Below are 14,272 nucleotides of genomic sequence, written 5' to 3'. Positions count from 1 at the left end.
AATAGTGCAATTCTACTTCTTCATTTTTATTTCAAACAATTGTTTTTTGAAGGGATAGTGCCTCTTTAGAGCGTGTCTAGAATGGAACGTCTTCGAAGAAAAATGCTGTTAACGCTATACGTAACCCCGGAGACCAACACAGTCTCTTATGCAATGCAATGAAATAAAAAATATTAATGCGAACAATAAATTAATTTTAATAACCTTCTCTTGGTTTATAATTGAATATTTCGTTCTGTTTAGCTCTTAAATGCACTTTGCTTTATTTCATTTCATGAGATATCAAAATTCGTTTCAGCTCCTTTGCGGCGCATCAGCCAGGGAATCACTAAATACGACAATTTGGAGTACAGCCAACTGTACAATATTTACATATATCTATAGCCCTGCCTCTTCTTTCTACATAACTAGAATAATAGTTTAAGTTAATATAACAGTATGCTTTCACGAGAAATCATTTAAAATAAAACACCGAGCCAAGACCGTATAAGACAAACCAAGACCGTCGAGTGTGCCATAGAGCACGTACTAGCTGTTTCACATAATCCTGCTACCGCCTTTTCCGTTATCGTTTGTACACTAGCCTAAACATTACACATTAAAAAAGCAATAATGCTTGCAATGTGAGCAAACACAATTACTTAAGACCATTTATGTACACAAATTCACATTATTTACATAGCTTTTCCTCTGATTTCTATTTCAATTCGGCTTTTTAAATCAAACGACAGTTTCCTGTTTTGTAATAAAATCGTCTTGAATAAATAACGTTTCATTGGAAGTGTTTGGGAGGATGTCCAGATACTCCTGAAATAGAAAAAAAAACACAACATCAGTATACCATGCTTGCTACCTCAATTAAATAATTAAACCTTTAAATCTGATTGTTGTGAACTAAATTCTGACTAAACACGACAACTTTAATCGTTTTCCAATGTTTCTATGGCCCCACCCGGAACGACCGACTGTGCTTTTCTCTTCACACTAGTAGCGGATGTGGGGAGGGGGGATGCTAAGGAGGAGCAAAAATCCGCAAATTGATCTCACGCCATATGTTTCATAATATTGTCCCCCCCCCCCCCCCCCTACAGTCAATACTGGATTTACTCTTGCAAGCACCAGAAATGTTCTTTGGAATTTTCAGATATTTAAAGGTGATTGTTGTGTAACCTATGGCCAATCTTAATAAAAAGTCTTTGTTGTTTTATTAAACTTATTTTTTTAAACATTTTCTTCATGTTTTGGTGCTTTAAACGCTGAATTAAGGATGGTCAGGGTACGAGACGTTGTAGTTAAAGTTATGGTAAAAATCTCTGTAAAAGAGTATGGTTTTATTGACGTTCTGATTGTTTAAGAACTTCGCTGGAGCAAATGTTTCAAAACACATAGATTTGTATAAATTATAACTTACCAAACTGGACGAGGTAGCGAGCATCCGGTCCAACTCCTTGGCGACCAGCTCCATAGTCGGCCTGTCCGCAGGATTCTCGCTCCAGCATTGCAACATCAACGTATAACTGCATTGCAACCACATCGTCATGTACGAAAGCCATTGTTTGGCTATCCAATACAGTTTAGACAGTAATAATAGGGGTTTGTACTATCTGATGGTTGACATGAACTTCACTAGCCTATTAGCGTGGCAAATAAAGAATTAAGCGCTTATCAGAACATTAAAAAAAAAACGACGAATCAGAACATTAAAAAAAGCGACGAATCTCGCATCCTGATTTGTTGACTGTTTTGTGGCCACGCGTTGCGCACGTCAAACAGTCGAACTGGGCTGCACCAACGAGTTCCCAGTTTCGCATATTGCACACATCGCGAAACTGGTTTATTGTAGTGGCATTTGGAGATTTGGATAGGGGCTGGGTGGGTTTGGCAGTAGCATACTGTGAACATTTAATAATGTGGTTGCTAGGCTTACATCTCTGGGGGGCACTCAGTTGGTGCCGACATTCTGTAGCCAGTCTTTAAAAGTTCAAAAAGCCTCTCCACAGGAATACCAGGGTATGGCATGCAACCTGCAAAGACCAACGCATTAATACTAATCCTCGGTCGAAGGGTTTCTTTATTTTGTCTTTATTACCAAAACCTAGTTAAAGTATCCACCCAAAGGAGCATTCGCAACATAGTGGACATTTTAGGTTCTGTCCCCGACGAAAGGCTTATTTGCCCGAAACGTGAGCGATCAAAGACCGCATTCAGAGAGGCGTTCCCATATATCCGGTACATAATCAGAAATAGCTGCTGTCAGACACTGAAGACTGAAGACTTACCTAATGTGTAGATCTCCCAGAGTAAAACCCCAAAAGACCACCTATATAACAATAGACAAGTTAGACGTGGCCACCTGTGGGGGGCGTGAATGGTAGCTTGGTTTGGTGGACGTCTTTCACTGCCTACTCTGAATGGGGATTTTACAGATAGTGATGGTTAGCTTGGTCGCCGAGAAAAGCGAATTTCCTTCATACCAAGTGTATTAACTCCAGGCCTTGAGAACTCCCCTTACAGAAGAGTGAGTTTTCACAACATTTGAAAAGTTGCACAAGTTTTTTAAAACTGTAATCTGCGAGTGTTTGTGGTACTTACACATCGCTCATCAGAGTGTACTTTTGGTCAAACAAGGCCTCAATAGATAGCCACATCACAGGCAGTCGACCCTAAAAAACGAGGATATAATTCTTGGATTGAACTGTGCAATATGCCGTGTGCTGATGTTGTATCCTGCTATATACACGGACAGGAAGGTTTACTGGGAAAGACAAGGGGGATGCGCAGACGGGCCCTAAGCCTAGGCTGAAAGAAGTGCCTTCTCCCCCTTGGCCTACCCGAAGCTTCTTGACAAAACTCTATCCTTTTTTAACATTCATATTCTTCAGCCTGGCCTCCTGTTCTCTTGCAATGGCGGATTTTGAGTAAACAGAAGCCCACTAGAAACCCATTTAATTAAATCGTCTGACAAGTAACTCACATGCGTTGTTTTTCTGTAGTAATCCGTTTCCCTGAGGTTCCTCGACAAGCCGAAATCAGCGATTTTCAGAACGTAATCATCTGCCAGTAAGACGTTACGTGCAGCCAGGTCTCTGTGAATACACTGAATAAAATATACAGGTAATAGAAAATTTGCAGAGATTTCATATCCACTCATGATCTGTCACCAGTCAATTGAGTGTTGTGTTTGTCGTTGGTGATTTATAATTCTCTATTGAACTATTATTTATAATAGTTCAATAAAGGCGATGGTATCATAGGACTTCAAGGTGCGTTACCTTCACCGCATTCCAGGGCGCCGGTCGAGGTCAGCGTAACGGTGCGCGGAAATGAGGTTGCAAGGCCGGTGGAGGGGGAGGGAGCGGCGGAGACGTCTCCTCCCTCCTTTCTCTTCTCTGCTGCCCTCTCCACCGCCTTGTTCTCTTGCCTCGTCACGCCGACCTCGACGCCCTGAGTTCCCGAGGTTGCCATAACCGTTGATTCTAGAAGCACAATTGTCATTGTAACGAACTTCAAACCTTGGTGCCCTGCTAGCAGTATAGCAGAGCTTTCCTCCAGGGTGTTTGTTTCTAACTGTTTTATCCCTGTCGCGTCTATGTTCGTTTACGTTATCGCTTGTGTCCTAATAACACTAGACGCGACAGGATAAGAGAACCGAAACAAACAAATAGGAAGAAAGCTTTGCTAGCAGGGTAAACCTGCCGTATCTTATCGGCTGACCTCCTTCAACTGTCAAAGTAGCCTTGGCAAGGTCACGCGGTCCCACTACTTTCCATGCTTCTACTGTCCATCTAAAATGAGACCCTTCTTCCCTTTCCCAGAATTACCTTCTTTGATGCAAGGTACTGCATGCCTTTGGCAGCCTGGTACGCCATCGGCAATAAGTTTTTGATGATCAGAGAGTTTCCGGGGGTCATGTAAAGGTTGTTGTTTTGCGAAGCGTCTTTGTGCGTTCCACGGTGTTTGCGAAGGAAATCTCGCAGATTCCCGTGCATTGCATGCTCAACAATTAAAAGAAGAGGGCCTGGATAAGAAAATGTGTCCACCTTTTAGATAAGAGAACCAAATGGAAGAATTAAAAATGGAAATATGACCAAAGTTTAGATAAGAGAACCAATCAGAAGAATGAAAAAATGGAAATATGTCCAACGTTTTGATAAGAGAACCAAACGGAAGAATGGGCCATGGAGAAGTAAGTGTGTCCACAGCCGAGCTTAGAGAATGTCGCTTAGCCATAGAAATCCAATCAGCTTCTTTGTCTGCCAAGCTAAGGGTTTACTTGAAGATTCTGTCCAAAAATTATATCAACTTGCTGGCCAAGGAAGGTTTCCTATAGTAGATTTTTATAATGGTATTTTGTCTAGTTTAGACAGGTTTCTCATTATTTCCCTCCCTTTTAAAAGTCCTTAAACAGCCCTTGAGTGACCACTTACCATCCACTGAGCACACTCCCACCATGTTGATAATATTGGTGTGGTTACCGATGGATTTCATGGTTTCGATCTCTGACACGAAGTCATTGAACTCCTCAATCGAGGCGTCTTCTGAAATTGTTAAACAAAGCGAAGTGGGTGTTTCAATATCTTTGTTTATTGTAATTGGGTGATGGTGAATGGTGGAGGTAGTTGTGACGATGGTCATGTTGTCGTTGTGGTGATGGTGAAAGGTGAAGGTAGTTGTGGCGGTGGTGATGTTGTCGTTGTTGTGATGGTGGATGATGAAAATAGTTGTGGCAGTAACTATTTTGTTGGTGGTGGCCATGATGATAGTGAATGTAGTTGTGGTGGTGGTGATGTTGTTGTTGTGGTGCATGGTGGATAATGAAGATAGTTGTGGCAGTAATGAGTTTGTTTATGGGGCCATGGTGATAGTAAATGTAGTTGTGGCGGTGGTTAGGTTGATGTTGTGGTGATGTCGGATGATGAAGATAGTTTTGGCAGTAATGATTTTGTTTATGGGGCCATGGTGATGGTGGGTGGTAGTCGTGACGGTAGTTGATGTTGATGGAGGTGGCGGTAATTTTTGGTTGCTATATTCGCTTGTACCTTTGATAGTCTTGACGGCGACTGTACAACTTGATGGCTTGTCAGGAAGCCCATAAACGATCCCTTTTACGACGAGTCCAAATGCACCTTCGCCTATTTTCTCCCTTAGTACGATGTTCTCCCTGGCAATTTCCCATTCCTCGTCAAATGGCGGCTCAAACACTTCTGCTGGCGCAAAGGAAATTATCAATATTACTGGCAAAATCGCGTTCGCGTTTGCTGCTGGGTAAATTTAGCCGATATGTACGGCTACGACAAGAAAAAGAATAGAGTATAGGTGTCTTCTAGAAGGATTTATTCTTCAAAGAGGCTCCACCGTATTTTCAGTTTCGTTTATTTGTACTTAGTCAATGTGTTGTTTACAACAACACTAGAAAAACGGCTGTGCACTGAATGGTTATTGCAGGGCAGATGTATTGACGTTGTGTGAAACAGCAATGTTGTATAAAACCAAGAATGTAGTTATTTTGTTTGCGTCTTCAAAAAGAAGCAAAAATTGTTGAAAAATCATTTAAGAAAAATCACCCCAATAGCATGGATGCTGCAGCCTTTTATTACAGAATAAAATGAATCTTATAGTGTTTCAAGAGGATTAAATGTGCTGCTTAATATCTTCAGTGAGTTCACCTTCGGGGCCGTCTGAAATCTCCGATATATACGTCATCCCGGAATTGGCAGGCGAGCGGCTGCTGTTACGGCGCAACTTGAAGGGAGTTGTGGCCGAACTGGTCGAGCTGCGTAGACTTGACGTGAACGTGGAAGAACTACATTGTCTCTGCGAACGTCTTTCGCTAGAATCATGTTTAGTCAGGACTGGAGAGTATACTGGAGACTCTTGGAAAAGAGGCTGAGGGCTGGTGGGTTCCTCTGGTGGTGTCCCCTTGAAAAACTTGTACTTTATGAGAAGTGCCACTGCCATGATGATGGCAAGGACGAGGAGGGATCCCACCACGAAGAACACGATTGCAGACACTCGGTTGGTGCGAGGGTCTGGACTCAAAGCCCGTCTGCTGGTCACGTGATTTGGGTGGGACGGTGGTTGATTGGTCGGTCTCATGTTGGGGACCACTGGTTTAGTAGTAGCTGTTAGGATATTTGATACACAAGGTTAATAATCCAGTATGTCTGCCTTGTCTGCCTGTAGGTCTATATTTGCCCCAGAAATGGCATTAAGTACCGTGTCTACATACCATATACTGGTGGTTCTAGACGTATACTGTGATGACTCCTCCCATAATGTGTACAGATAACACAAGTGTAGAGCTGATAGTCCGACTCGTTCAGGTCGTTGATAGTCAATATCTGCGCATGTATGTCCTGCTTGTGTACAATGGACTCGATTGAGTACTTCTTCCCGTCATTGTCAACGTGACGGAAGCTACCGTTGTCCAGATCGAGACGCTCTAGTTCCAGATCTCCTGGACGTGACCATCTGATCCAGCTGAAGAGGGGTGTGATGATCACGTTGTGGTAGTTGTAATCCACACATCGTATTTTTGCCTTGTTTTGAGTTACAGACAATATTGTCACGTTTGCTTCAGGCGTTAATACCGTTTTCTTGCCTGAAAGGTAATAATAAAAGCTAAAAAAAGAAGCTAAAAGGCCAGCATATTGTAACCTTTGCCTGTAAGGAGAACTCAAGTAGGATAGTTGTGATCGAATCAAATAACCCTTATTATTTCAAAGGAGCGGTCATTACGTATTACGGTGGGTTGTGTGCAGGTGATTTTCCCAGATTCGAGGATACGCAGGGTAACCACGCCTTAGCCCGTCAACTGTACAAAACCCCTGACCTTCTCAGAAATAGTCTATTACAGTGTATAAATCAATCGTCTCGTTCGGTTAATTATCATCAACAATGTCCTCGGGCTCCCGTAATTGGCTTACGCAAACTCAAGATCTATTTCTCTAAAGAGCTGTCTATTAGACACCAAATATTTAGATACCGCCTTCCGTATTTTTTATCAAAAAGAGGAAACACAGATCCAGATACGGATAAATTTAAGATTAGTGTGTGTTTTTGCGATGCGACTCAGCTGCCGGCCCAAATCTGATAGTAAGCAAGAGGTGTGTTGTCGACGTTTGCACGCGATGGAGGTAATATGTGCTCCGCTTCCCATGTTCATTATTTCTCATCATTAGAACATTCAGTGTTACTTTCAGTATTTAACGGCGGGGGAAGACGGTCTTTAGTTTGCTAGTGAATTATAAAAAGGGAAACACATTTGAAAAGTTATGTTTTGAACGTAAATGGCTAGAGGTAGAAATAAAAATGAATATCGGGTATCGATTAGTCGAACTACCAAGGGAAGAAATGAGGGAAAGATGGAAGGACAAAACAAATAAAAGACTGTAACCTAAGGCTGTGTACACGGGGTTGCTAGATGGACCGGTCTCTCCTTTTAGAAACACTTACAAACTACTTTAGCCTGAAAAGTTCAGAGGAAATAGATTCAAATTAATTTGAAGAGACTGAAAGGGTTGATCGTTTAATTTGCCGCAAATTGTCGGAGGTTGATACTTACAAAGTAGAGATTACCCTGCGAGCCTTTTACAGAAAAAATGTTTTAATCGAGCACTAATTGATTTTCCTTGAAGCCATGATGTTCGTTATCTAATGGCTACGAGAAAACAAAGGTTCCTCTTCTTTCAGAAATGTTTGTAGTCACGTGATCATAGACAGTTTGCTACATAGCCCGCAGCTAAGCTAATGATTGTTATGCGAAACTTTTTATAAAGGACATGATTCAAGAAATATCCAAGTTGTTAGTGGCTAAACCTGTATATAACTGACATGTCCCGCAGCTAGTCAAGTGTTTGTTATATGATAAAACCTGTGCATAACGGACATATCCCACAGTTACCAAGTGTTTGTTATATGATTAAACCTGTATATAACGGACATATCCCACAGCTAGCCAAGTGTTTGTTATATGATAAAACCTGTATATAACGGACATATCCCACAGCTAGCCAAGGGTTTGTTATACGATAAAACCTGTATATAATAGACATATCCCACAGCTAGCCAAGTTTTTGTTATATGATAAGACCTGTATTTAACGGACATATCCCACAGCTAGCTAAGTGTTTGTTATATGATAAAACCTGTATATAACGGACATATCCCACAGCTAGCTAAGTGTTTGTTAAATGATAAAACCTGCATATAATAGACATATCCCACAGCTAGCCAAGTTTTTCTTAAATGATACAACCTGTATATAACGGATATATCCCACAGCTAGCCAAGTATAAGTTGTGGAAGTTAGTACATACGTAAAGTTGAGCAAGAGTTCTATTACAAATGTAACCTGGGTACCAGAGGCTCCGAGCTTCGCTAGAGCCGCGAAGCGGCGTCCTCTAGCGAAGCTCGGAGCCTCTGGTACCCAGGATATTACAAATGGTACAACAAGCAACTTTATTTCACAACTGAGTGTTAAAAGATAGCGCACACTGATTGGTCAAGAATTGGCTTTACTCGTTAAAGCCCTTTGCAAACATCGACAGCCTCAGCCAGCAAAGCTGGCACTGAGTCGAGGGCGACCATAAGACACAAGAACTGTTGGCTAAGTTCTTCTGTACCTCACAATATGGTGTGTTTATAACATTAAAAATACCTCACTATATTTTGATGTTGATGATTCCAATTTTTTTTCTTCATAAAAGCGCTACATCCACACTATTTGGGTTCGCATTTAAAATGGTCTTTAATAACTTTCCAACAAAAATGAATAATTATCTTCTTACGTCATCTTTTTGTTATTCAAAGCACGTTTTTATAGTTATCAACTAAAATGCCTCAATAACAGTAAAGTACACTTTTTTTCTGTTTTACAGAACTAAAAGTTTTCGGTCAAGTGACATATGATGTACTTTTATCGGCATTCTTTCTTTAGTTTCGTCAATTCTTTTCTACACTCATAAATATTCAAGCTACCAAGTTGACTAAAAACTATACATCTTCTTTGGAATATTTAATTTCGACATTTCCCTGATATTGCAATTATATGTATCGGACTTGACTCTACTTTGGTTGGTTAAGGTCTGTCATGGTTTCAAGGCAGTTTAATATATATTATGTGTGTCTTATTGTGCTACGTGTGTTAGTACACAGCGCACAATTCTATTTCTAGTCAAATGCAGTATACTTCACACAAAACTGTAAAATAGTAAAATGGGTATAATATCATAGCATATATTTTAATGTGTTTTTGGTACAACAGCGTTGCTCTCACCGTTAAGAAAAGTATAACAACTTGTGTACTTACATAACTGGAATTGGCTTTGTCGTACACAGTCCGTGTACTTATCCAAACATTGCTTTGGAACTCCTTTTGATCCTGTCAAGAATAGTGGGTTTCCGTGAGTATGACATAGATGGTTAACGATATGAAAGAACTTCCCTCTAACATCTTCAGTGTTAGAACAGGTAGGGAGAAGATGGATTAATATCCACCCGGAAAGGCTCTGTTCTTGGATTACGGATGCAAGCTAGATTTCCATTTCTTACATCTAACATCGGCTATTCTTTTTTCATTCGCAGACTGCACAAAGTATACATGGTTAGAAGGATAATATCTATCCAAAAAGCGTTCCTTCTACAAAATTATTAATGAAAAACGATCTACATATGCTCCACTGACATGACCTCTTAACATATGTCATAAGCCCAATTGAATTCAATACTTCAAACAAAGAAGCCAGTACTTTTGACTCTTTCTTCTCGACAGCACTCTAGGTTTGTCATACGAACATCGAATTTATCAAGCGCGATGTTTTCTATCTCAACACCACATTCGTGTTAATTGCTGACTCTCAGAGACGATACCTTCACAGAGATACCATATTTCTTACTGGAAATGCTAATACGATAAGAACCATTCAACCAGTGCATCGCCAAGTCAAGGCGCTCACCTTGTATGGCGATAGGTTGAGAGAAGATCACTAAAACCACCAACAAACGAGGTGTCCACGGCCATGCCACCATCATTTTCAAGGGCTACGTTTTCTTCTCCAAATCACGGCGACAGTGTAGATAGTTTAACCGGTCCATTGGGCTCATATAAACAGCTGGGTTTTGCGCGTAGTTCCGCTAAGAAAGGGCGAAACAATACATGTCGTGTCCTACCAGTCAATCGCCAGGCCGCTTACACCTTCAGCACACGCAAATAAAATATCGTAAAATAGGCACCCAAATAATTTTGAGAATGGTACATCTACTAAATCTTCTTGATCGCAATGAACTATCGACGATTCTGTGATCTGTTCGAGTGGATTCGTCTGTGATGTTTCGCTTGTCTCTGAGACCCCCAGCAAAGTGAATAATTCTCTCTGTCAGTTCAGATCTGTGGTAAATTTTACCGCGCGCCCGAGTGCGGATGTCATTAATACTCACTCACGACAACGCGCCCCTAACAGCAGCGCGTATTGCTTCTTCAATGGATGTCGAAAATTATTAATTGCTGATTTGAATTATACGCAACGCCAAGTTAACGGGTCTAATGGGTTGCTGGTAGGCACAACCGCGTTGGCATGGCGACGACTAAAAAAGCCCTGGTGTCGACAGTGCAAATGTTGACGCAGTATAAGAGACTTGATCAGCAACGAAATCAGCAATATCTGCACACGCGCCTTTGAGTGGGTTACTCGTGGAAATACGTCCATTCGGCTCGGTATGTTATCTTAGCATCGAAGGCTTCAGTCGATCAGTTGCACTGGATAAACATAAGGAATCAAGTGTGAGATACAGCTGCTCGAGAGCTCTCACGAGACACCCCTGCGCTGTTTTCGGAAGAACACTCTCTACTATTTTGTATGTATTCCTGTTTTGACATAACCGTCGCAGGGAGAATTAATAAAGCCTACTGTTCGTTTTGTATTTATATAGCTTATTTGTGCATGCTGAATAAAATGTAATTTATTTGTGAGGAAGTTTGCAATATCAAAGCGAGACAAGGCTTTATTAAATTCATGTTTCAATTTCAAGACTAGAGTGCATTTTAGGCAGATTTGCCACAAGGCGGGGGATTTAAAAACCTTTGTTTCCATAATTGTTCAACGAAATACGAGATTGCAAATGTTTTGGGGGCGTATTCTGCCTAATGACAAAAAAGACTTCATGTTTTTAAGATCCAGATAGCCTATCTACAAATACTATTTAGCAAACTATCCACAGGGATATACTTCTTGTTTATTCAGTAATCTATAATCGGCGCGAGTCACGCTCTCGAGGTAAAACTATTTTCCTACTGGAAAACAAAACAAACAGTAAAACATGTGAAAGCCCCTTGAGCCCGGAGCGCGGCTGTTAATAACACGACTTACCCTTCAAAATACTGTGTCTTGTTTGCAGAGAGATGTGGTAGATCTTTGCTTTTTTAATACAGAGAGGAGGACTGTTTTTTTTTCGGTAATCATTTTGGAGATCCTTTAACGATAGCATTGAATATCCCTGTAAATAAAATTGAAATGATTTTTCCACATTTGGCTGATGATTCGTCGCGGCATACCTTAAACCTGTCACTCAGATCTTATCTTATGAATTATGAAATTATGACAAGAGGCTTGTAAATTCGTTGTGAACGATATGTCGCACTTTGACAACAACACCCCGTTTATCTTTGAATAGAAGGGGGGGAGGGGGTGGTGTTCGTGCCCTCAGGGGATATAATATACATTACCTTTGAAACTGCTTATAGCGGCAATTCAACGTTTGTAGCTTAAGCGCATAGATGTTATCATGCTTAGTTTATCTTCTTTTAACCACTCTTATAAAGCGACCAGTTCTAGATACGGTCATGTAGTTGATCTCCTTTCGACTCTCGCGACCAGTTCTTAGTTGCGGCAAGACCTTGAGCGTTGCGAGCTGGCTTTCCTTTTAATCGACCTAGTACAATGTATACACCTATTTCAATTAGAAGTACATAAACAAGAATGCTAATGCTGTCTAAATTTGTGTTTGTTTTAATTTACGCTTATTTTACTATTTCTTTGATACCCAGGGAGCACTGAGGGTTATGACGCATTAGCCTGCGTAGCAAGCGTTTCTGTGGGTTTCAAGCGCAAAATGCCACAAAACCAGCCTAGTCCCAGGCCTTCTTACCGGGTTTCCTGTGCTCAGAGATAAACCGTGAGGTAGCCTGGGGGCTGGGACGAGCTGGGAGATGGTTTCCTCTCACCATCCACAGGAAACCCGATAAGAACGCCTGGGACTAGGCTGCCACAAAAGTTCTTTCGCTAGCTACGCAGGCTAATGACGCATAGATTCTCCAAGTGCAACCTTATTTAAAATAGTCTAGCGTGCGCTCGCTTTTTCTTCTCTTGCCCCTTCTCTCCCCGTCCCTCTCCCTTGAGTCGCTACGCAGTCTACAAATAGTCGTATGCAGGATGTAGTTCCTCTACCTGCGATAAGGCTTGGAGCGTAGCTAGGGTAATGTTCGGGGGTGGGGGGGGGGGGGGGGGGGTGGGGAGGTGAGCTATCCTTTTGGTCTCCTCTTAGGGTAATCATCACCTACTATTTTATCATATGTATTGGTGAATCCATGTATCAAGCGCGAGCGAAGTCATACGATTTTATTTTTCAAAATATTTTATTTTGTTTTCTGTAATAAACACTATATTTACAAACTCTCTTATTCAACGTAAGGGCCATTCCATGTACTCTTGTTTCAGATCCCTAACCACTTGTCTTAATCTAGAGTTTACCGCCACTGCGGTGCCAAAAGTAAGAGTTGAAGGGTCTGAAACAAAAGTTAGCTTTTTGGGAGCTTTCTTGCTCCTCGCTTAAGGCACTGGCATTGAATATTTATCTATTTTAAAAATCTACATAACCACTGCAATTCTGTATATTTTTGGTAATACTTTATACAAGAAAAATGTTACTTTTTGCTGCTGTCGTTTAATTTTTGCCATTTTTTTCGATCAACGTTTGGGTTCAACCGTTTGCATATAAGTTGGGGCATTTTTATCGGGTCGACGTTTTTAATATCGATAATCACGTTTTGTTAAATGCCAAAAAAGAATATTTTCTAGGGTCCTTTGGGCCCATGCGAATGGGACCTGTATATAGTGACCAGATGCGAGAGAAAACCGTCAGTTTCCGTGTAACTGTTTGTGTTACCGACCACACTATATCGACCGTCCGTGCAAATGGGAGAGCCGTGTAAGAACCAGCCTAAAGAACTAGCTAATTATATTTCAATTAATTATACAAGATTTTTACATATTATTGACTGTGTTTTCTCATCTCAATTATCTGTCGATCTCCTCTATGAATGGAAGTTTCAACTTTTGATATATGTTTGCTTGCTAATTCAAATCTTATTTATTCTTTGCAAAGAAAAAAAATAAGAATCGTTCATAATTTTGTAGGCGGTGAGAGACCTTTCCCCTCGGTTTGTACATGATTTGGTTGAGATTACTGTTTTAGTTTCTGATTTTAAATACTTTTTTTTTTCAAAGGCGGAGCCACGCGGCACGGAGTGCTCCGCTCAGTGCTCAGGATTCATACTCCGATAGTTCTACACACTGGCTTTCACTTTGTCGTATGTCATCGTCTGGTGTCTATCCGTTGATCTAAGTCGCTTAGTAACGATCTATTATTGACCCGTCTGGCGGTTAGGAGGCTTAGAGATCATATTTGCACATCTTTCTGATGATTCGTATTCCATTTTCCGCGTTTCTGGTAACTCTCTGCTAGCAAGTTAAACATGACAACAATGCGCATATTTGTACGTGTTCCGGGAGCTTGAATTGTCACATCCGTGTACTTTCATTGTGGATAAAGCGGGTTCATTTCAACTTGTGCTTGCAAAAGTGTCCACATTGCAACATCGTCCAAATGTTCCGTTTGCTTCCACTCGTCGTCCCATAATTGTGGATATCCAGGCACTAATATCGCTTGATGTTGATACCCCTTATGTCTTTATGTCTTTTGTCGTTAGTGCAATTTCACCAAGGACTGCAGATTCATGTCTCCAACCAGGGTTTTCGTATGTTTTTGTTGGGATCACTTAGCTTGATAGGAAGTGCTGACCAGGAAAGGTGTCCAGGAAGATATCTGGTTGTAAAAAGACCATCGACTAGCACGACGACTCTGTGAATGTGTCTGTGTTTGTGTCCGACTCGTCTGTTATCGGGGCCTCCATTTCGCCAGCTACGTGGTCCACCGACTTAGCCAGAATTTCCAAGTACTCCTGAAAATTGCAACCATGTTGTTTTAATAGTAATTA

The 14,272-nt window shown here is 41.1% G+C and overlaps 2 protein-coding genes across 8 annotated transcripts in view; both read right to left on the bottom strand.

The window, feature by feature from the left end:
* Positions 1 to 7: 7 nt before the first annotated feature.
* On the bottom strand, positions 8 to 11,527 carry LOC5515100 (fibroblast growth factor receptor 1). Its single transcript, XM_001635247.3, has 14 exons — positions 11,367 to 11,527; positions 9,957 to 10,756; positions 9,311 to 9,382; positions 6,230 to 6,601; positions 5,667 to 6,122; positions 5,040 to 5,204; positions 4,428 to 4,538; positions 3,822 to 4,018; positions 2,975 to 3,097; positions 2,593 to 2,663; positions 2,280 to 2,320; positions 1,928 to 2,024; positions 1,412 to 1,517; positions 8 to 807 (listed from the first exon to the last, which is right to left on the bottom strand). Exons 2-14 carry the CDS (start codon positions 10,030 to 10,032, stop codon positions 721 to 723), a joined length of 1,974 nt encoding a protein of 657 aa, XP_001635297.2. The 5' UTR covers positions 10,033 to 10,756; positions 11,367 to 11,527; the 3' UTR covers positions 8 to 720.
* A 1,085-nt stretch (positions 11,528 to 12,612) lies between these two features.
* Positions 12,613 to 14,272, bottom strand: part of LOC5515109 (fibroblast growth factor receptor 2) — a 28,615-nt gene continuing 26,955 nt past the window's right edge. For all 7 annotated transcript variants that reach the window (XM_048728476.1, XM_032384810.2, XM_032384811.2 and 4 more), the window contains one exon: positions 12,613 to 14,236. In XM_048728476.1, the coding sequence (XP_048584433.1) occupies positions 14,123 to 14,236 (114 nt within the window). In that variant the 3' untranslated portion in view covers positions 12,613 to 14,122. The remainder of the gene's footprint in view (positions 14,237 to 14,272) is intronic.

Source organism: Nematostella vectensis, chromosome 6 (genome assembly GCF_932526225.1).
Source record: "Nematostella vectensis chromosome 6, jaNemVect1.1, whole genome shotgun sequence".
Classification (NCBI taxonomy): domain Eukaryota; kingdom Metazoa; phylum Cnidaria; class Anthozoa; order Actiniaria; family Edwardsiidae; genus Nematostella; species Nematostella vectensis.
Note: the sequence above shows the minus strand (reverse complement) of the source record. Positions and strands in the feature narration are given on the sequence as shown.

Bases quoted from the DNA above. Each gene is read 5' to 3' on its own strand.
- LOC5515100 (XM_001635247.3), bottom strand. From the start codon at position 10,032: ATGATGGTGGCATGGCCGTGGACACCTCGTTTGTTGGTGGTTTTAGTG. The intron at 6,602-9,310 runs GTAAGTACACAA...ATTACCTTTCAG, and splicing joins ACAAAGCCAATTCCAGTTAT to GCAAGAAAACGGTATTAACG. The intron at 3,098-3,821 runs GTAATTCTGGGA...TATTTTATTCAG, and splicing joins AGTACCTTGCATCAAAGAAG to TGTATTCACAGAGACCTGGC.